Raw genomic sequence first — 22,970 nt, 5'->3', positions numbered from 1 at the left:
AATGGAGGGTACCTTCCTGGGTCTTTTAAAGCCATTCGTTGAAAACTTAGCTGTTCTACCATCAGGAGACTGCCAAGTCCCTGTGGGCAGGGAGCAGACACTTTGAGAATGGTTCTGTTCCTCTTACGAATCACAGAGCAACATCTGCTTCTGCGTCTCATCTCACTTTTCACACAGTAAAAGATGTTCTCCGACAGATTAAAGTCACTATTGAAGGAGAAATACCTATTCTTAGGACTTTATTGGGATTGCCCTATAGAGAAATGACCAAAAAACGTTTCTGCAAAAACCAAATTTCCGTATATGTTGGCTACATTTATTGGGATAACTTTGGGAATAGTAGATGAGGAAAGTAAAGCTTCCTACTACTGTAACGATAGAAAGATAATTGGGAAAGCTAGTACTTCCTTGGGCATGGACTTGATTGGAAAATCAATGGAGCTGGGACAATTTCTTATTCATTTTTATTCCCTATACAGTATGTTGCACATTGTAGGTGCTTAATAAGTATTTGTTCACTGACCTTGATTTTTGCTCTGATAAAAGGGATATATTAAAGGTGGTATTCAAATAGAACATGAAAACTTACTAAGGATAAAAATAAACACTACCTATACCCAAGTTTTTTAATGACTAGAACAGCATTACTAAAGACATACACAATGTGTCACTGTTTTTGTTGTTGTTTTCCTCCACTTAGTAAACATTAAGAAGAGGCAAGATTTTTCTCTCTTAATACAATGCCATCCACTGTGGCCATCTGACTTTCTATGTAACAAAGGGAAAAGGACAAATGAAACTATCCTTGTCATTATTATGAGAGACTGGTGACAAATTGTAGCACGGCGGTCCTACCATGTTAACTGGTTGATATAGAATTTCTATCTAAGCAGAGGATTGTCACAAGGTGAGTGTTTTCAAGTGACAGAACTAGAGCAAAAATGGAACAAACATGTATTAACACTGAACATGTGCCAAGGGCTGGCTAACTATTTTACATGTCTTATTCTATGTAATTCTTGTATAACCTTAGGAGGTAGGTATCCCTTCCTAGGGCAGTTCAATGTGGAAAATGACAGGAAGTACTGTGAGGGGCAGTGGTGGATGAGTATCTCAGGCTCCTGTCTTCTACGAGGGCTTCCAAGGCGGCATCAACTCCTTGGCGATTTTGCCATGGTTCTCCTCAGGCCCTCTGCCCTGCGGGTATAGAAACTTGCTTTGTTGGCACTCAAAGAGTGGCCTCATTTCTCAGAGGTGAGAAATGTGTTACCAAATGGAGGAGACTGATGTCCATTGTGACTGTGTATGATGAGAAATGACAAGAAGACTCTCTGCAAGCAGAACTACGTGGAGACAAAATGTAATCTGAGGGGTGCTGGGTGAGTAGGGAGTGAAAAGAAGAGCAGCTACAGCTAAAGGGGTGGCAATGCCATGGCAACAGGAGCTATTTACCACAAGAACAGCTCCTCCCTGTCCGCGTGTTGGGGGTGATCTAGGTACTGGGCTTGGAACACTCGAAGAATTAGCTAAGATTCTCTCTCCTCCCGGGATGGTGCCAATATTTACCTCTGTGACCTCCTTTATACTCTGCTTCCACTGAGGACCAAATCCTACTCCTTATGGATTTATATTAACACATTTGGTCAGGTTACAGTCAAGTCTTGCTTTTTAAGAAGTTATTTGGTCTCATGTGGAAGAAGTACTTCTTAACATTTAAACTCCTTTAAGAATGTTTTGAAAGATTAGGACTTTCTCTCCAGAAAAAAGCACAAAGACATATTATTTCCAGAATCCTAGAAACTCATACTTGACTCTAAGTTTTAAGATCATTGCTTAAGATAAATGTGCATGTTCCTGCTCTGATCCATTACCTACTGATAAAGCGTAACGCTCAGATCATAGAGGGACCTATGATCCTTATGAATTGGTATCAGTTCCATTTTACAAATAAGAAACGTGAAGTTCAGGGAGGGTAAGTGATTTGCTCAAGGGCCAGTAAAGGGCAGAATAAGGAATCTGTCAGTTTCTATAGCAGATATGAGAATGTCTGTAATTTTTACGATGACCCTTTATAAATGAAAACTTCATCCCAAATTCAAAAAATTAAAAAGGAGGGAGTGGAGAAAGAGGAAAATGGGTGTTTTATAACTTCTAAAAACCTAAAGATGGTCACAGCTTTTTTCTTTTAATCAGTAAAGACATAGATTAAGTTACCACTATCCCAATTTTACCAAAAAGTAGTAATTACCTGAGCTTAAATAACTTGCCCAAATTTTCTTAGGTATAAGCGAAAGAACTAGAATTTGAATGAGGCAGTTGTATTCCAGAGGCTGTGTGTTACCGGCTGTACTATGTGAGGTCTGGCCACAGCCTAGGCAATCTCTGGCTTCACCCTTCTCCATTGGTCAGGTCTTAAACTGCAGTTGCCCATGGCAATCAAATAATAAACTTAGGCACACTTGAGTGTTATCTTGAGGGGACTCTGAACTTTCAAGTTCAGAAGAGTCAGAGGCCAGGGTAACCCTCAGACGGATGGGAAGCATGGATTCCTATGCTTTTGTTCAGTTTTTCAGAGAGATGGGAAATGGTTTATGTTTTACTTCAAAAATGGTCTGTCTTTGCATTTTCGTTTTGCGTTGTGTTATATTTCACTGGGCAACACAGGCTCCTTTTCTTCCTCTCTTGGTAATAAGTTGTGATTAATCACAATCACCTGTCACACTTAATTTAGCATTCATTCCATGGAAACATTTTCCACCCGCTCCAAGGTGAGATTTACATTTTAATGTCCACAGATAAAGAAGTCAGCAGTATGTGTTACACTTTTTTTCCCACTATGAAAACCATTTTTGAAAATTTAGACTGTTAAATAATCCTTCCTTTTATGAGACTAGCTCCAAAGATACATATAAATTTGGAAATCTCTAGTATTACTTAGTCATTTTAGTGCTTTCCTTTTCACAGCCAATCACGGAAGAGCTATTTTAATGGCTTTCTCTGCAGAGTCATCTTAATTAGAGAGAAATTCCTTTACAAATGGCTTTCCATTTACAGGGCTTCAGCTGGAATCTAATGTTGGTTTTATTGGAAATGATGGAAAATTATTCTTCCCGGGACATAGAGTTAAGAATCAGGATTGGAAGTTAACTATGTTCTTTTAGCTTTAGGACAATTTAAATTGATCATATTACCTCCTTCTAAACAGTTTATCCCAAGGACCTTTAATAAAGCAGAAATCTTTTAGATTCTCAGAATCCTAGAAAATTTTTCAAGTTCAAAGGAGTCATACAGGTTATCTGATTCAATCCACACATTTACCGGACAAATAAGATGAGTTTCACCCAATTTACAGTCATAGTGATAGAGGAGGGTCACGAAGCCCTGTCTGTGGGCCATGAGTGCACCTTCAAGTGCTTTTCACATAGCTCACATGGCCCTAACAACAGGAATGTCCTTTAGTCTCTCCTCGCAGCATTTATGACATGGGGCTTCATGTTATATATTCATTTGGCACTTGTCTTTCTCCTTCAAAGAATGTAAGCTCCATGAGGGCAAAGACCTATGGCCTCTCCTAGTGTCTGGCACATAGTAGGACTCAATAAATACTTCATAAAGGAAGTTTCAAATTCAACCTTCAATATTCACCCATGGTTTACATTTTAGTCTCTAAAATATCCATGTGTGCTTTCACTAGAATTTTAAAAAATTAAATATCTTAATGTCCTCAAGGTAGAAGTCTTCTTAAACAACGTAAGAAGTCATAAAAAAATAAATTTGGCTACATTAAAATGAAGAGCTTCTATTCAACAAAAAGCCACCATGAGGAGACTGTAAATACGTCACGAATCATGAGAAGAAAATTGCCATGCATACAAGCAACAAAGGATTAGTATCTACAATACATAAATAACTCCTAAAAATCAATAAGGAAAATAAATACAAGTTACTCAGTAGAAAAAACATGGTAAAAGATACGAACATACATTTTGAAGAAGAGCAAACACAAATGGCTAATAATGGTCAATGATGAACAATAAAAATAAGATCAATATTCAACCTCTTTAGTAATCAGGGAAATGAAAATTAATGATAAACACTCAAAAGAATTGAAAGCAAGGACTCAAACAGTACACCTATTTTTGTATGCTTATTTGTGAATCCATGTTCATAGCAGCAGTATTCACAACAGCCAAAAGGTGAAGCAACCTAAGTGTCCAACGACAGATGAGTGGACAAACAAAACGTGTCTGGTTTACACATGGACTACAGGCATACCTGGAGATACTGTGGGTTCAGTACCAGACCACCACAATAAAGCAAATATTGCAATAAAGTGAGTCACACGAATTTTTTGGTTTCCCAGGGCATACAAAAATTATGTTTACACTATACTGTAGTCTATTAAGGATACAATAGCATTATGTGTAAAAAAACAATGTACATCTTAATTAAAAAATACTTTATTGCTAAAAAATGCTAACCATCATCTGAGCCTTCAGCGAGTTGGAATCTTTTTGCCGATGGAGGATCTTGTAAAAAATGTAATATCTGCAAATTTCAATAAAGCGAAGCTCAATAAAGCAAGGTATGCCTATACTTTACAATGGAATATTGTTCAGCCTTTTTTTTTTTTTTTTTAAAGATTTTATTTATTTTATTTTTTCCCCCCAAAGCCCCAGTGGATAGTTGTGTGTCGTAGCTGCACATCCTTCTAGTTGCTGTATGTGGGACTCGGCCTCAGGATGAACGGAGAAGTGGTGCCTCGATGCGCACCCGGGATCCGAACCCGGGCCGCCAGCATCGCAGCACGCGCACTTAACCGCCAAGCCACAGGGCCGGCCCTGTTCAGCCTTTAAAAGGAAGGAAATTCTGACCTATGTTACAGTATGGATGAACCTTGAAGGCATTATGCTAACTGAAATAAGCCAGGCACAAAAGGATGAATACTGTATAATTTCACTTATATGAGGTACATTGAATAGTCAAATTCATAGAGATAGGAAGTAGAATGGTGGTTGCCAGCAGCTGGGGAAGGAGGGAATGGAGAGTTATTGTTTAAGGGGTATAAAGTTTCCATTTGAGAAGATGAAAAAGTTCTGGAAACGGACTGAAGTGATGATTGCACAACAACATGAATGTACTTAATGCCACTGAACTGTACACTTAAAAATGAGTAAAACGGTAAATTTTATGGTATGTTTTATGTCAATAAAAAAGAAGTAAAAAACCGCTATGCGATATCAATTTATATCCACTAGATTGACAAAAAAACAAAAAACCAAAACCAAAAACCAAAAAACCAAACTTCTGACAATAGCAAGTATTTGTAATTGCTACGGACTGAATTGTGTCCCCTCCCCTGCCCAGTTCATATACTGAAGCCCTGACCACCGCCCCGCCATGGGACTGTATTGGAGACAAGGCCTTTAAAGTGATGATTAAAGGTAAATGAGGTCACAAGGGTGGAGCCCCGATCCCATAGGACTGGTGTCCTTATAAAAGAGGAAGAGACCCCACAGAACTTGCACTCTCTCTCTACCATTGAGGGCACAGTGAGAAGGTGGCAGTCTGCAGGCCAGCCAGAGAGCCCTCACCAGAACCTGAACCCTGCTAGAACCTTGATCTTGGACTTTCCAGTCTCCAGAACAGTGAGAAAATAAATTTTTATTGTCTAAGCCAGCCAGTCTACGGTATTTTGTTATGGCAGCCCAAGCAGACTAAGACAGTAATAATGGAGTAACGGGAGGTCATACCCTGCTGATAGGACTATACATAGGGACAGCCTGGCCTGGCCATGCAGTGCTGAGGAGGTGCACACTTATAACCCAGTGGCTCCGCTGCACAGCGTGCACTCTAGAGAAACTCCAGCACGCGTGTAACAGGAGATAAGTACCCGGAAGTTAACTGGGACAGCCTTTGTATTAGCAAATCTAGAAACAAACATAATGTACCCTGAGAAGAGAATAGAAACTGTAAAGAAAAACAGGAGAAGAATAAAGTAGAAACACAGGCTGGCATTACATCAGGGGAGACAAAGACCAATGCTGCCCTGGAGCGGAGGGGAGGGGCCTCACGTGGTCACTAACATTCCATATTTTAAGCTGGGTGGTGGGCATGTGGATGTCATATTATTATTCTTTAAAACATACATATCCATTCTACATACTCTCATTTTACATATATGGAATATTTATTAACAATTAAATAAACAAAATTAATGAAAATCTACGATCTTAGGTAAATATATAGCTTAACTATACTTCATTCATCTTGATCCAAAATTTTTTGATAATTTTATCTCTCTCCCCTTGCTACGTCCTTATGCTTCTTTTTATATTTACAAAAGATGATAAAGAGTTAAGGAAAGTGGGGCCAGCCCTGTGGCATAGCAGTTAAGCGTGCGTGCTCCGCTGCTGGCAACCCGGGTTCGGATCCCAGAGTGCACCGATGCACTGCTTGTCAGGCCGTGCTGTGGCGGTGTCCCATATAAAGCAGAGGAAGATGGGCACAGATGTTAGCCCAGGGCCAGTCTTCCTCAACAAAAAAAAAAAAGAGGAGGGTTGGCATGGATGTTAGCTCAGGGCTGATCTTCCTCACCAAAAAAAAAAAAAATAATAAATAAATAAAATAAAATACAACCCATTTAAAAAAAAAAAGAGTTAAGGAAAGTAATTGTACTCAATTTAAGGATCTCAACTTTTAATTTTATCCATTAAAAACCCGAACCCCCTGGGAACCAATTTTCCTTTAAGACTGTGGAATCCTCTACTGATCTCACAGCCTTCTACTCTTGCTCAGGCCCCTTATACAACTTCCCAGCATAAGTGCCTATCATAGGATAACACAGGAGAGAGAGAAATGGAAGGTCATAAATAGATAGAGGATAAAACTTCAAGTTTCAGGGCAAAACTGGGGCAGATAACTAAGCAAGCAAGATTCCGATACAATAAATTACTTGAACTGTCTAAAAGAGTTGGCTACATAAATCACAATTTTACCAGAAGTGCTGCAAAATCCATGCCAGCTACCAAATGCCCTGTGAACAGCAAAAAATCTTTTGTATGCTGTCAACCAAGACTCTGCATTGTCTATGTAAGGGCCGAGGGCCATTCAGATACATGCCGCAGGCTTATATACACAGTCATCGAGAGCAACTGGGCCCCTCGTGTGAGAATGCAGCTGTCCACATGAAAACATATAGCAACTTTTGTTATGGCCGGAGGTGGGAGTGATGGTGAGGTGTCAGAGTGAGAGCAAGGAGTTAAAAAAGAATGTTGAAACCACTAAGAAATGCCATAGTTTACATTTTATTCTGCCAGGGTAAACAAATGATTCTGGGGGCTCTGGCGATGCGACGCATAACTGTTTTACGTACATTCACATTTAGCATTTTATTTAATCCTCAATATATCATCCTTGATAGGTATTACTTTTCCTATTTTATACACGAAAAGGGAGGGAGAGAGATTAAATCACCCGCCCAGGCATACAGCACGGGTCAGCGAGAATCCTGGAATTCAAACCCAGTTCTTCTCACTCAAAGTCCAGGACTTCGGCCACTATACTCTTTCTCTACGACTTCCTCAAAAATAGTTTTTTAAATGACAGCAAAAATAATTAACAAGTCAAGAGCTAATCAGCCAGGCTCTTTGCTTCCTCCCCCGATTTAAGGGCTTTTCCTATCTTTTGGCGATATTCCTGCTCATTAACTAGTTCTCACTAAGGTGAATCAAAGAAATAAAATATGGAACCAAGTCTGTCAATTTAGGTCGTTCTTTAAAACTCAGATCATCATGTCTAAGGTGAGTCTCGGGATTTCTTTGTCTCTTCTCTTTTTTTTTTGGTCTCCATTGTATCTCCTATATCTTTATTTAGAACACACATAGAGTGCACGTGGTAGAGCACTGGCCCAGACGGGGACTCTGGAGTGCGAGTCAGGGTACAGATCCAGAGGCAACACCTACAACTCGGTGCCCTTGGGCATTTTACGTAACCTGTCTTTTAGTTTCTTTTTAAAATGGGGATTCTATCTCATAGTGTGGTTGTGAAGATTAGAGGATAGAATGCACATAAAGTATTTAATAGTCTGACACATAATAGGAGTTAATAAATAATAATAATAATATTTATTTATTATAATAAATGTATTACTAATACATATATAATACATAATTATTATGTATTAATACATAATACATACATAATACATAATAAATGTTAGGTGTTAGTATTAGTAGCAAATATACATATACACATATGTATATATCCTATATATACTAATAAATTGTTAGGTATTTTATTACTCTGAGTATTATAATATGCTAATAGTAGAGGATACTCCTATTAGTATACTCAGGGGCCATGGGGTTGTGGGTAGGAGCACAGAGACAAGGCATTTGGGCAGAAAAGGATTAGGAAGACCTTCTGGCAGAGGCTGAGCTGCAGCTGGGTTTTGAAGGGTGAGCAGGGATTACACAGATGAAGAAGGTGTATGTGTGTTGGGAAATGAGGGTATTTCAGGCAAGAGGGAATAGCATTAGTGAAATCTCATAGCACGAAAGAGGGCGATGTACAGGGTAGAGTGGTGGGGAGGACATCAGCATCCAGTGCAGTAGTTGGAGTGGAGAGCAAGTTGAGGTGAGCCCACAGGGGCCGCGTAGCAAGTGGAAAATGACTCTTTCAGGTAGGCAGGCTTTGAAGGGATGAAGTAATTGTTCCGGAGTTAGAAAGAACCATAGAAAAGACTGATAAACAATCCAGGATAAAATGTTCGTGTGAACTGTGATCAAATTCTCATTTAATTTTTTAATTTTTGTATTTTCTAGTACGAAACTCTAAAATTTCAGAGATGAAAGTTGTAGAAAACATCTGCATCAAACATCCTCATTGTCATTTTTCTATTAAACATTGCCACACATGAGAATGAGCAAAATCTATTTTCTCGTGACACATACTAAGAACTGGATGAATTTAGTACAAGCACAGCTACACCAGCAGAATTAAAATTGAAGTTGAGACAAACTCTCAGGAAATAGGATTAAACAACATCATTTTTCTTTCTGTCCATCCTGAACTACCAGTAACCTCCTGAATGCATGATGTGCCTTTCCACATTCCCACGCCTCTCTCTAGAAAGCTCTCCCTCCTTCTCTTTTTGGCCTGATATTTTCTACTTGGCCTTCACAATTCAGTTGAAGGGTCATTTCCTCTAAGAGCCTCCTCCAACCACCCAACCTGTCTTAGGTGCATGTTCTCTAGCTCCCAGACCTCATGCATACTTCCATCTTAGCACTTACCACACTGTGGTATAATTGTTGGTGTTATGCTTATTTGAATTACCAATAAACTATGAGGTCCTTGAACGTAGGGATCATGGTTATTCAAACAGAGACTGTGCTTGCCTCTCTATCCCTAATTCCAAGCATATTATTTAGCACATATTTGGCACTAAATAAATGCATGTAGTTTGTTGATTTAGCATCAGACAAGTGTAGACTGAAAACTATATTTATCATCCTTAGAGTAACAAGACGACTTTAAAACAGATTCTTTATTTCTCCACCTTAAAACTACAAATAGATTATATGGCAAAATACCCCAGAGATACCCAAGGTAGGACAGAAATCTCAGACATTGTCTTTCAAAATTGCTTTGAGGACAATCTACAGATTCAATGCAATCCAAATCAGAATCCCAATGACATTCTTCATGGAAATAGAACAAAGAATCTTAAAATTCATATGGGGCAACAAAAGGCCCCAAACAGCTAGAGCAATCCTGAGAAAGACCAAAGCTGGAGGCATCACAATCCCTGACTTCAAAATATACTACAAAGCTATAGTAATCAAAACAGCATGGTACTGGTACAAAAACAGACACACAGATCAATGGAACAGAATTGAAAGCCCAGAAATAAAACTACACATCTAAGGACAGCTAATCTTCAACAAAGGAAGCTAAGAACATACAATGGAGAAAAGAAAGTCTCTTCAGTAAATTGTGTTGGGAAAACTGGACAGCCATATGCACAAGAATGAAGGTAGACCATTATCTTTCACCATACGCAAAAATTAACTCAAAACGGATTAAAGACTTGAAGGTAAGACGTGAAACCATAAAACTCCTAGAAGAAAATATAGGCAATACACTCTTTGACATCGGTCTTAGAATGATCTTTTTGAATACCATATCTACTTGGGCAAGGGAAACAAAAGAAAAAATAAACAAATGAGACTTCATCAGACTAAAGAGCTTCTGCAAGGCCAAGGAAACCATGAACAAAACGAAAAGACAACCCACCAACTGGGAGAAAATATTTGCAAATCATATATCCGACAAGGGGTTAATTTCCAAAATATATAAAGAACTCATACAACTCAACAATAACAAAACAAATAACCTGATCAAAAAATGGGCAGAGGATATGGATAGACATTTCTCCAAAGAAGATATACAGATGGCCAAGAAGCACACGAAAAGATGTTCAACATCACTAATCATCATGGAAACGCAAATCAAAACTACAAGGAGATATCACCTTACACTTGTTAGAATGGCTATAATTACCAAGACAAAAAATAACAAATGTTGGAGAGGATGTGGAGAAAAGGGAACCTTCATACATTGCTGGTGGGAATGCAAACTGGTACAGCCACTATGGAAAACAGGATGGAAATTTCTCAAAAAATTAAAAATCAAAATACCATACAACCCAGCTATTCCACTACTGGGTATTTATCCAAAGAACTTGAAACCAACAATTCAAAGAGACTTATGCACCCCTATGTTCAATGCAGCATTATTCACAATAGCCAAGACGTGGAAGCAACCCAAGTGCCCATCGACTGAGGAATGGATAAAAAAGATGTGGTGTATATATATATACAATGGAATACTACTCAGCCATAAAAAAAGACAAAACCGTCCCCTTTGCAACAACACGGACGGACCTGGAGGGTATTATGTTAAGTGAGATAAGCCAGACAGAGAAAGACAAACATCGTATGATTTCACTAATATGTGAAAGGTAAACAAATACATGAACAAAGAGAACAGATTAGTGTTTACCAGATGGGAAGGGGGTGGGGACAAGGGGTAAAGGGGCACATATATATGGTGACAGATAAATAATAATGTACAACTGAAATTTTGCAATGTTATAAACTATTATGACCTCAATAAAATTTGTTTTAAAAAGTTGCTTTGAGGAGTAATATAAGAATTTTTTCTTTCTTACATCCATTAAAATTCTACTTTGGCTTATAGATCAGTCCACCTTCATATAAATAGTTATGATTTTTAATTATTGTGAAAGAACAACTCTCTCATCCAAAAAATGGGCTGTCATAGCATTGTTGGATCATTTTTTCCACATATGAGCATAAAAACTAAAAGAGAAGTATTCAAGGGATTAATGTTTCAAGTAAAAGCCATATAGGGTTTTGCCAAAATCTTTCAAGAGAATCTTCTCTCTGGTTCTCTCAAAGCACATTTTCCATGACAAGGAAAATCACTTGACTTTCAAGGCAAGAACAGACAAAATATTGCCCAGAAATAGTTTGTAAACCCCATTGGGGGAAAAAAGTTTCGTATACAATAAGAACAGAAGAACATTATAGTGAATTAGACAATGAAAAAATCCAGTGAAAAGAGTGTTAATAACTTTTTTTAAAAGGATCCCACAAATTTCTGTGCAATACCTAAGATATTCTAGAGTGGGCCAAGTATAACTAGTAGATATAGTCACATTTGTTTCGTCTCTTAGACAAATACAGCTTTATCTGACATATCAAGGTAGTAATCTTTTTGAGTTATTTATCAGTCTAGTTCAGTTCACGTCACTATGCCAGGCTCTGTGGAAACAGTAATAACCAAGACAGTGTTGATGCCTCACAGAACTGGCAGAAGCAGACACACGCAGGCAAACGTGGTGAGCGCAAAGATCTGCACAGATGCCACCACCACTCAGGAGAAACAGCTGGTGGGGGCTCGAGAAAACCACAGGACATCTGAGGTGGGTCTTACGTGTCTAAGATCTGAGGTGAGTCTTATACATACAACATCTGAGGTGAATCTTACATGTGTGACATCCGAGGCGAGTCTCACATGTGTGACGTCCGAGGTGAGTCTCACACGTTAACATCTTGGGTGAGCCTTATATGTGTAACATGTAAGAACATTTTGAGGTGAGTCTTAGAGGATGAGCCTAACTGAGTCAGATTGAGTGAAGACGTGGTGGGTGTGGGTCTCTGAGGAGCTGACCCAAAGAAACAGGAGTTGAGAATTTTGTAAAGAACTGAAAGGATTGATATTATGGGTGTTAACATTACAGGTCACCTCTCCTCCTCACTTTGGACGTATCTTATGAGGTTCTCAGTGTTAACCACCCGGGCGCTGTACAGATTATGCTCATGTTGATCTGACGAGAAGGGAAAATAAATATTACCACTCTTTATTCTGGGTAAGTATGTCATAAATTAGTTAATGATAAAAAAAGATGCAGGGGAGGGCAACAGCTTCTCTAACAGCCATACCATCAACAGGAAGGGTAGTCTAGAATGAAAAAAAGATCACGGAGTTGTAGAAATATGCACTGTGACCGTAGCAGCAGTGCTTCCTTCTTTAACAAGAATTGACTGTACACCCTCAGAGCCAAGTGACAAGGAGAATGACCCTGGTAAACAGACGCAGAGCCTGGATGCCCACAGGCTAGTGAGGGGGACGAGCCAGGGACGAGGTTCTTACAAGGCAGTGGTAAGTGCCATCCTACGGGACGTTACAGGTGCTCAGGGAAGACACAATAGGAGCAGCTAAACGGACTTTATGGGGAGCGGGGGGAAAGTGACATCTAAACTGAGGCCAGAAGGAAGAGTTTACCCGAAGAAGGGGAGGCTGCTGGAGGGAACAGCATGTGAAGGGTTGAGAGGCAGCATGTGCATCCCGTGGGCGAGAGGTAGTGCAGGATGACTGGAGCAAAGAGCGCAGTGGGAGGGCAAGGGTGTGTGGGGTGTGTGTGTGTCTGTGTGTGTGTGTGTGTGGCAGCGGAAACGAAAGACTGAAGCTAGATTGTTAAGATTGTTAAGTAGCAGCCAGATCACCAATGGCCTTGAGACCACATTAGGGAGTTAGAGCCTTCTTTCCAGGACAGTGGGGAGCCGTTACAGTACCCGCAGCTCACAAACGACAGAAGCAGCTCAAAAATGTGCATGCTGTTTGACCCAGTCCTAGGAATTTACCCTAAGGAAATAACTGGACAACGACCTAACCACGTACGTACAGCAGTGGCAACGGCAACATTTAGAATAGCAAAGATATTAGTGACAACTAAAACGTCTTGACAGAGACAATAAAATACTATAGAGCCATTTAACGCCAAGATCCAGACCTATTTTAATGATGTAAAAAGGTATTCACCATATATTGGAAGTGAATAAACAAGGTTATGGAACTGTTCTTCTATCATATAAATTCTATGATGTATATTCGCAGTGAAAAAGGCAAATTTATATGGTACTATTAACAGTAGATTTCTTTGTGGGGATTACGGTTGTTTCTGTTTTCTTAGGCGTTTTCTGAAATTTTCTTGCCATGACATATTACTTTTATAATCACAAAGAAAGTAAAATCTCTATTTCCCTTTCCAAAGAAGTGTCAAGATAACACTGATGGTGGAGTTAATAAGTCAAGAGGATGCAGGACAGAGTGAGGGCCTGCCTCATATTCCGAGTCATTAACAAGGGCCAGCCACACCGTCTCTCCTCTGGATTCAAGGAGAAAGATCGACATAGAAAAACTCTTCCTACCACTGAACCTCAAAAAAAGAATGAAAATCCTTGTCAGGAAAACCAGCAGTATTACTGAATAAATTGCAATATATTTTGCACTTCCATTGTATAGATAAACCACACTTTCACACTCAATCCCCATATCATGCCTGCCCAGTTATCAAAGCGTCTTAAATACTACAACCAGTACAACTAGCTTAAAGAGACATGATTTTCCCTCGTGTAGGACTATGTCACATTTCCACGAATCCTTATGTCACTCTATGTTTTTTCACTTATGAAACAATAAGAAGCTGTTCCATGTACTCTAACTTTGCATATCAAGTACAGCACGCAATAATATGGTAAACACTGTTTTCATAATAATCTAAAATCAACCACAATAAATGTCGCCTTACTTTTGTAATGTACAGTTTTCTAATATCCTTTTGTGCACACTAACATATAGTCTTAAAAAGACCATGTTTCATGGAGAAACAGGCACTTTTACTATTATTATTATTCCTATTACATAGATAAGAGAAATTACTACCAGACAGGTGTATTTCCCCAAAGGCCTCACGGGCAATCAGCCACAAATTCAGATTCACATCCCGTTTTGCTTTCATGATAGTATTTTTTCAGCTTCTACAAATGACACTTTTTTCATGAGAAATATTCGAGTTGACCAATTTTATTTTTCTGCCATCTACATACTATGGAATTTTAAAGTTATGGAGCTCATAAAGTGAAGTCTCCTCATCTTATTGACAGAGACACTCAAGCCCGGGGAGAGTCAGTGATTTCTCCTATCTCAAGCGTCATCACCAGAAGGGGAGCCAGACCCCAAGGCGCCTACTTCTATTATAGCGTTCACTGCGCTACAGAAAGAACCTGGGTACTCCACAGACACTACAATTCACAGAGCGTTTGCACATACATTTAGTTCCCACAATAACCCTGTGAGGCACTATTATTATTATTATTCTTATTTTATAAAGGGGCAACTGTAGGTCGGAGTATTTAAGTGACTTTGTCACACTTTCAGTCACAAAGCCCAAGGCCACAGCTTTACCACTCTGAAATCAAGGCTGGGATGCATTTTCTGTAATTCACTCTCAATTCAAAGGAATCTACTGCTGAAAAAGTTTTGGAAACATAAAATTATATAACAATCTTAGGAAAAGATTCATGAATTGTTAAGACAATTATTTTCCAAGGAAAAAATCTTTTAGAACATAGAACTTCTCAAAGCCTCAGCTTTCTACAGATAATTAAAAATTGAACTCAGAAAATAACGAAAGCTTACCACTGTTTAGTTTAGCAAGAAGCTCAAGAGGGCTGTGATCCAAGTTACCCTCTGTATCATCAATATCAGGAAGCTCACAGCTTAAATGAAAATCGTCAATGTAAGCATCTAGGGCTTCAGAGGCAGAGGAATATGGCTTTTCTTTATATTGGATGGAACCATCAGTATTAAAGGAGATGCTGTTGGGGACTAAAGTTGCTGGAAGAGAAGGTTCAGAAGTGCTAGACTGATGTTTCTTAACTGACTCTGCCATGGCTTTCTCAAGATGGGCTGCAATGTCCATTCATCTTTTAAAAAACTCTAAACACAAAAAAAGGTACACAAGATTTCAGTCAAATAGGAATGGATGATTAGACTCACAGAATCCTTGCTAATCTTTGCATCCTGTGTATTTACTTTTAATAAATGAAATTACTTTTTATCCCCCTTTATGTTTTATGTATATTGATCTCTCAAGCAATGTTTGTTGATTGACAGTTTCACTGACATGGCCACAAGTGTAAACTGTACTTGAGAAACGTATTAGGGAACTAAGAATATGAGCCTTGCTGGGTAAAGCGTAAAATAGAGGTGCTGCTTTCCTTTGTTTTGAGTTTTACTTGACCGAATGAGTAGTTCTGGAATCTTGAGATATTTTTATTTGCTACATTAAAACAGGACAAGCCTCCAGAATCATGTCATAGTTTTCATTTCCTCTACCTATTCCCACCCTACCAACGGGACAGGGGAAGCCATGGATAAAGACGAGGAGACAGCAACAGAGGACACCAGCACAAAAGTGACCACAAATAAAGGCCAGGGAGCAAGAGGAGGTGAGGACTGACAGGAGGAGGGTTTACTGGGGCGTGGGGTCCTCTGATCCTCTGCCACTGGGCCTTGGTGCAAGGGTCCAGCAGCCCACCTTGCACGAACCGCTTACTCTCCACAACCATGGTAAAAAACAGGTACTATTAACACCTTCATGTTCAAGATGAGGATATGGCGGCACATGGAGATGAGTAACTTGTCCGCAGCTACAGAGCAGGGAAGCAACAGCCAAGGTGGAACCCCAGTGGTCGGATCCCAAGCTTGAACTTGACCACTGCACTAGACCCCCAGGCCACCGCCCCGTGCACTGGAACTGCCCCTATGACCTGTGGTCTCTAAATGTCGGCCATGACTAACGTGTGGCCATGTCTGCCAAGGTTGCCTAAGTTCTGTGGTCTCTCCTTTCTCTAAAATGCCTAGCGTATTCATTGGTATGTGTGAGAGGAAATGCCATTATTTGATGGTAATATACATGGAAGTGCCAAAGAGAGAGTACTTACTTTTTCAGGTCTTGGAAATTCAAGTGGATATGCTGTATTTTCAGAATGTTACATTCTATGACATCATAATACTTAAAATTTCCATCTGTGGAATATTTTTTAGTCTCCTCTAATGGAATGGAGTTATACCGAGGCCTCGAGAACCAGAAGAAAACTGTGGATCATCTTCCCACAAAAATTCACATTGGGATACAATATTCTTGAATTAACTTCCCAAAACTTTAAGGACAAAAGCCCTGAATTTACACAATTCCCTAGAAAATGTAAATATTCTAGTCACTAAAACAACAAATGAAATCAAATTGTAATTTAGAAATGTAACTAGTCCTTAAAAACTTAAGAAAAAAATGGGAAAAATGGAAAAAAGAAAAGCACATTGGCAGACACAAACGCAATGGGATCTAGGGTCCCTGGAGCTCATCCACGGCCCCCAGCAACTGAACCCCAGACTAAGAACTTTTGTCTGAGGAAAGTGGTAAATATGGGAAGAAAGGAAGGGAGAGAAGGCTAGCGAGGAAAGAATGATAAGACCCTTCCTAGAGATGGAACAAGCTAACCTGACATCACATATTCTTGGAGAAGTGATGATAGAATACCTTTGACTTTAAAGGCCCAGCTCAAAGGCGCTTTCTTTGAACATCATGATCGTCTTCCTCCCCCTCCTCCTCCTCTGCATTTGTGAGTATGAACTAGTCACGATTACAGACGGGGAGACGCGGGTTGAGCCCAGTTCTCTCTTCTACCAGCGGTGTGCCTCCGTCCCCGCCCTGATATGTGAGTTCCTCATTTTAAATTCTGCTCAGTAATACTTAGCTCATGGGGTCGCTGTGTTTGATCCTCTCCTGCTTTGCACCAAGATGGCCATATCAGGGGTAAAATATCGAAATACTTTCAAAACAGCTGGTAAAAGCTGTTGCCCCTCATGTGCTTCTCCCTCACCCCCCAGCCCCGCCAGTGCCTTCTTCTACCCCGAGCCTCACCACTTCACCCAGAGCCTCGACCTTCCCGTGATCCGGCAACTTAAGGGGTACTGTCTGGCTCTGCGGGACTCTGCTGCACGCTGTGGCCAATGTCCATTCTGCCTGGTCAGTGCCCAGCCGTAGAGATTGTTGAATGTTTTATATCACCCCTGAGAGGATATGGTATGCAGTAAGTGTTAATGCCTTTCCTTTCCTCATCCTGAGGGGCTCTCCTCTCCCTGTTCACGTTTATCGTGGTTTGACTTGTATGATAGCTGGATGCGTGGTTTCCCCCCTCCCTGAGCTCAAACAAAACAAGCAATGGATGGGCATCCCCGGTTTTCCAGCCCATGGCAGTTGCTCGATAAATGTCTGTCGAATTGGATTTCAGCCAAAATGTTCCTTTCACTCTAAAGCATTCCAGTGTGATCACTGCAGTCGTGAAAATGTTCTGAAAGACCGAGCCCTTTGGGTTCATTACTAGCTGCAGAGAGGCAATGAAACAGGCAGAGAGAACAATGTATTCAAGTCCAGGATTCCATGAGAGAAGGGCTGAATGCACTGAGAGCAGGAAATTGATGAGAGAGTTGGTGAGATTATCACCCACGTTGTAATATTTTGATCACCTACTTACATGAATAATACTGTAATGGAAACTTGATAATTAAATATTTCTAAAACAATATAGAGGGAATATCAATGTATAAGATATGTCGATGATCCCGATAAGTGAACATTATTGATAAACTTAGGTTCATTTTGTGACTTTCATTTGATCATATACACGGCAATGTGGAAATTCACTCTCTTGGTTTTTTGCCATGTAGACTCACAGGGGATAAGCAAAGAAAGGAACGAACACTCCTGTAATTTAAAAAGGAAGAAGACCAGATGCAATAACTAAGAAAAGAAAAAAGAATCAATAGATTTCTTAAACTAAATCAAATAAAATGCAGAACATTTGCATACTTCCCCCGCAATTTCATGTTTGAAGTTGGTCTGGCTTCATTCTCTTTAAAAAATGTATAAAATCTATACATAAAAATGTATAAAATCAATCTATAAAATCCCGAGAGTGCATCCATCTACGAGGAAGCAACTGATTCCAAAGAATACAGAAGATTACAAGTAGGAGAACCAGAGAAGGCCATCAGCTCTGTCTCCCTTACCACTTTGGGTTGTCTCAGACTCAGTCTGAGAAGCAGAGTCCCTCAAGCCTGGACTGGGAGAAAGGTCCAGAGATATGCCTTCAGTTCCCCCCTCTCATGCAACTCAAACACACAGTTATTGACTGCCAGTGTGCAAGGAGCCATGCTAAGCACCGGCTAGGGATCCAGGGATGGAACAGACATGATTTCCCTCACAAGGAGCTTGCAGCCCAGTGGGACACAGACAAGCAGCAACAAATGGGTGCAACGGAAGGAAGGGCACGCTAAATGCCCTCGAGTGCGCACACCATAGCTGGAACAAAGAGAAGAGAGAATTACTTCTGCTTGGTGGAAGTGGGTAAAGTTTCATTTTAGACAGAGTATTTAAACTAGGACTTGCAAAAGAGGTAGGTTTCAGACACATGGACATGAGGAAAATGGACACGCCAGGAAAAGAAACAACATAAGCAAAGACATCGAAATAGAAAAACCACATATCCGTACAGATGGAGGACTATATCCCATCTTCTTGGGTTGTCAGGTAGTGAGAGAAGAGGCTGGAAATTTTGTATTCCATACTGTATGGACCAAAGTGGTGAGTTTTAGGGCTAGGTATTATGTCTATTTCACAGAAAAGGAAAACCGAGACTCAGAAAGCCTTTAGAGGGCTCTCAGGGAATGCATCTAGTGAGCGATAGATCTGAGTCTTACGGCTTCCAGTCTTCTACCATATCCCAGCACCCACTCTCTGCCTGTCTTCCCCCAACAACAGCTGAGTGAGCAAGCACAGGCTCTCCTGGCCATTCCTTCCCTGGGCACCACGGTGGTGGGCCCTGAGTAAGTGAGAGTAGCCCACCCCACCTGTGCACCATGGCGGTGGGCTCTGAGTAAGTCAGAGTACCCCACCCCGCCTGTGCACCACGGTGGTGGGCTCTGAGTGAGAGTACCCCACCAACCTGTGCACCACGGTGGTGGGCTCTGAGTAAGTGAGAGTAGCCCATCCCACCTGTGCACCATGGTGGTGGGCCCTGAGTAAGTGAGAGTACCCCACCCCACCTGTGCACCACGGTGGTGGGCTTCGATTCTAACTGAGAGTACCCCACCCCACCTGTGCACCACGGTGGTGGGCCCTGAGTAAGTGAGAGTACCCCACCCCGCCTGTGCACCACGGTGGTGGGCTCTGAGTGAGAGTACCCCACCCCGCCTGTGCACCACGGTGGTGGGCTCTGAGTGAGAGTACCCCACCGACCTGTGCACCACGGTGGTGGGCTCTGAGTAAGTGAGAGTAGCCCACCCCACCTGTGCACCATGGTGGTGGGCTCTGAGTCTAAGTGAGAGTACCCCACCCTACCTGTGCAGCAACCAGAGATTTGTACCCCAGCTTAAGTCATTGATAGACTAATGCTTTTAAAAGTCTATTGGGTCATCTGGCCAAGGGGATACCTTACTGGCCAAAGTTCATCTACGCCAACTATATCTCTGGATGCTTGAGGGAGAAAAGCATCAGGACAGAAATATTTCTTAATCTCATGGGCTTTGTCCAAGAAGTTTAGTTAGCAAATAAAGTGTATCTTACTAGAGAGAAATTATCTTATCTGTTGTCAGTCTGATGCTGAGGAAATTGTGAGCCCTCAAAGATCAAGTTATGAACATGCTATGTTTTGGAATTTGAATTTTAGTAGAATACAGTCAGTGAGAAACAACTTAAGTTTTCTCAGTAGAAAGGGCCGAATGGAAATACTTCACACATTATCTCGATCACCAGACATGGTGACAAGTAACACCTTCTTGGAAGGATAGCTTACACATACTGGTCACTAACATTAACTATTCAGAGCTTAGACCACAGGTTGATCTTAATTATCAAGAGAGAATTAGAGAAGAAACCAACGTTTGAAACACATAGGACATTACAGATCAAAGATACTCTCTCTGAGATTTGGTACATGGTTTGCAATGAGCACAAACATATACTGATGCTGCCCTTGTGTTGTGTAGTTTTGGGTATGTAATATTTTGGGTTAACAGATTCTTGCAATGTTGTGTAATGTTCTTCTACAAACCCAACTGGCAACCCCAATACACTTGAGGACTAAACTCTTCCCTCAAACTACTACTCCTCATTTATTCAACAAATATTTATTGTAACTATAGAAAGGAAACAGAGCAGAGGGCAGGAGTCTGGCTCTGGTGCCACAGTGCCCAGGTTCAAATCTAGCAGCATGATTTTGGGCAAACTACTTAACTTCCCTGTCCCCCAACTTCCTCATCTCTAAAAGGAGCATGGTAATAATACCCAACTCACAGCCCTGTTGTAGGATTAAAGGGGATAAGATAGGTAACACTTAGAATGATGCCTAACGTACATGGAAAGTGCTCAGCAAACATCATTAGTAGTTATTATTATTACTGCCTAGTGTGTGTTAGTATGTATTCCCTACATGTGTTAGGCCCTCCTGCTAGAACATTCATTTCCCATTGGGATGCATATACTTTGTGGTTTTGGGGGATTCTACCCTGCCTAGTCAACCAGTGTTCTAGCAACTCTTGAATATTAAGCACCAAAATAAGAAACCTAGAATTTCATTTGTTGTATCCGTTAATCTCCTTACATTCACATTCCATAGATTCATTTCACATCCTAGAATCTTCTGTAGAGCCCAGGAAAGCTGGAGGGTGGAGGAGAGGCATCAGCAAAATTTAAATTATTTCCTAAATCACAAGCTTTTGTGTTCTGCTCAAGGGACTGCTTTTCTCCCTTTGTCATTTAGCATTTTTCCCCCCAACACTTTCAATTTCTCTTTATTTCCAAATCAGAATACTCACAATTATTGTTCTTTTAACATAGATAAGAGCACTTCAGCAAAAATAGCCGCCAAAAGAATTTAAAAGATGTTATTCACTTAATACACCACGACTAACTTGGGAGACAGCAGACAAGCACATTAGGATCATGTCTGTGACCGTTCCCTGGCACGATGGTGACACACAAAGCAGAATTTTACAATATTGGATGATGAGGAAAACAAATTCCTGTGCTTGGTGGAAATCTCCATGGACATAATTTTAAGGAGGAGGGAGGGGAGGACTAGTCCTTCTTTCTAAACTAAATAATATCATCTATCACCTCTGAATACATTGCTTTTATTAAGGAAAAAACATTAGAATCAGGAAGGGAGCACTCAGGGCTGCCCAGATCCATTTCCAACTGTAATGCACACCATATTTTAGAGTTTTCTCAGCAGAGGTTGTGGCATCTGGAAGTCATTGTGAGAAAAATTACAATACTAGGAAGCAAAGGGGGGTTCTGGGTAGTATGTTTAAATTTAATGGAAGAGAAGTATTCCACCTTTTTGGAAAGGTGAAAATTTTTCTTAATATTCAAATGATGTGAAACAACTGTTCCACTACTCTCAAATGCAAGTCCTATAGTGGGAGCTACGGAGGAAACAAGGAATTGCCGGAGACAGTGGTTTGCCATCATAGAGATTCTAACACAGTGGGAGAGAGAAAACAGGGGTTTGAAGGGTGGCAGCTGGCGTTGGGAGCTTAGTGTTGGTGTCAGTGGGCAGAATCGACAGGCGGGGGTGGTGGCTGTGGGCTGAAGCTCCATGACTTCTCTCTCCACGCACTCTGTCCCACTGCGGCCAAGGCTGACATGACTAAGGAGGAGTCTGGCCTTTCCTCTTTAGAATCTAATGAAAGACTTCTACTCCAGAGACTTCTGCCTGGGACTTTCTTCAGCGCCGTGGACGCCTTGCAAATGGTGAAAGGTGCAGAGGAGGATTTGGAAACCGGCCACAGCATTTCATCTCCAGTTTGTTTGATCTCTCAAGTAGGAATGCCAGTTGCTTTACTTGAAAGATTCCAGAAATAAAGAAGACTATCTTAAAAGAGTCCAACATGGAAGTGTGCTAATGAGGTTGTTCTGGGATAAACTCTCGTGTGCTCACAATGATTTTGTGCCGGGAAAGCTGTGGCTGGTGAATCTGTGGCGGTTTTGCCGCTTGTGCTAAGAGCTGAATCCTTGGATCCCTTGACGCTGATTTCTAGATCACAAGCTCTCAGTTTCCACATACAATTTTCACTGTTTCTCAATTTAAAAGAGATTTAAAAAAAATCTCTCTCCCACAAGTATTAATATGTAATCAATCTAGTTACCACCCTACTTTCCAAACATCTATTTTTGGGGAAAACACCAAGTAGCTAAAATCAGGCACTTTATAAACTTTAGGTGCCCCTGTAAGCTGTACAGCTCGCCTTTTCACAGAATATTTAGCAATTTTGTACTCATCCACCTACCTCCCAAAAATATCACCTAGAGTGAGTACTAATTGTGGAAACAGAATCAGTGAAGAATCTAACATCTCTGGATTAGCAATTCCTCCATTTATTAATCTGATGCACAGAATAGAAGCTTCGTCCCAGTATTACCTTTCCTTCAGTTTCTTATACGCCTCAATCTGGCATGTCAGCATTGACGT

General features: G+C 40.6%; 1 protein-coding gene across 9 annotated transcripts in view; it reads right to left on the bottom strand.

Moving 5' to 3' along the window:
- Nucleotides 1-22,970, bottom strand: part of GRIP1 (glutamate receptor interacting protein 1) — a 623,621-nt gene that overhangs the window by 204,992 nt on the left and 395,659 nt on the right. The window contains exon 1 of one of the 9 annotated variants that reach the window (XM_087442063.1): nt 15,073-15,370. The exons of the other annotated variants lie outside the window; for them this stretch is intronic. Coding sequence (XP_087298189.1) covers nt 15,073-15,355 — 283 coding nt within the window. The 5' untranslated portion in view covers nt 15,356-15,370. Of the gene's footprint in view, nt 1-15,072; nt 15,371-22,970 lie in introns of those variants that run through there. 9 annotated transcript variants of the gene reach the window in all.

The sequence above is a fragment of the Ceratotherium simum genome, chromosome 17, assembly GCF_057802395.1.
Source record: "Ceratotherium simum simum isolate JZ-2026a chromosome 17, ASM5780239v1, whole genome shotgun sequence".
NCBI classification, from domain to species: Eukaryota; Metazoa; Chordata; class Mammalia; order Perissodactyla; family Rhinocerotidae; genus Ceratotherium; species Ceratotherium simum.
The sequence above is the reverse complement of the archived record's forward strand: the minus strand, read 5'-3'. Positions and strand labels throughout refer to the sequence as shown.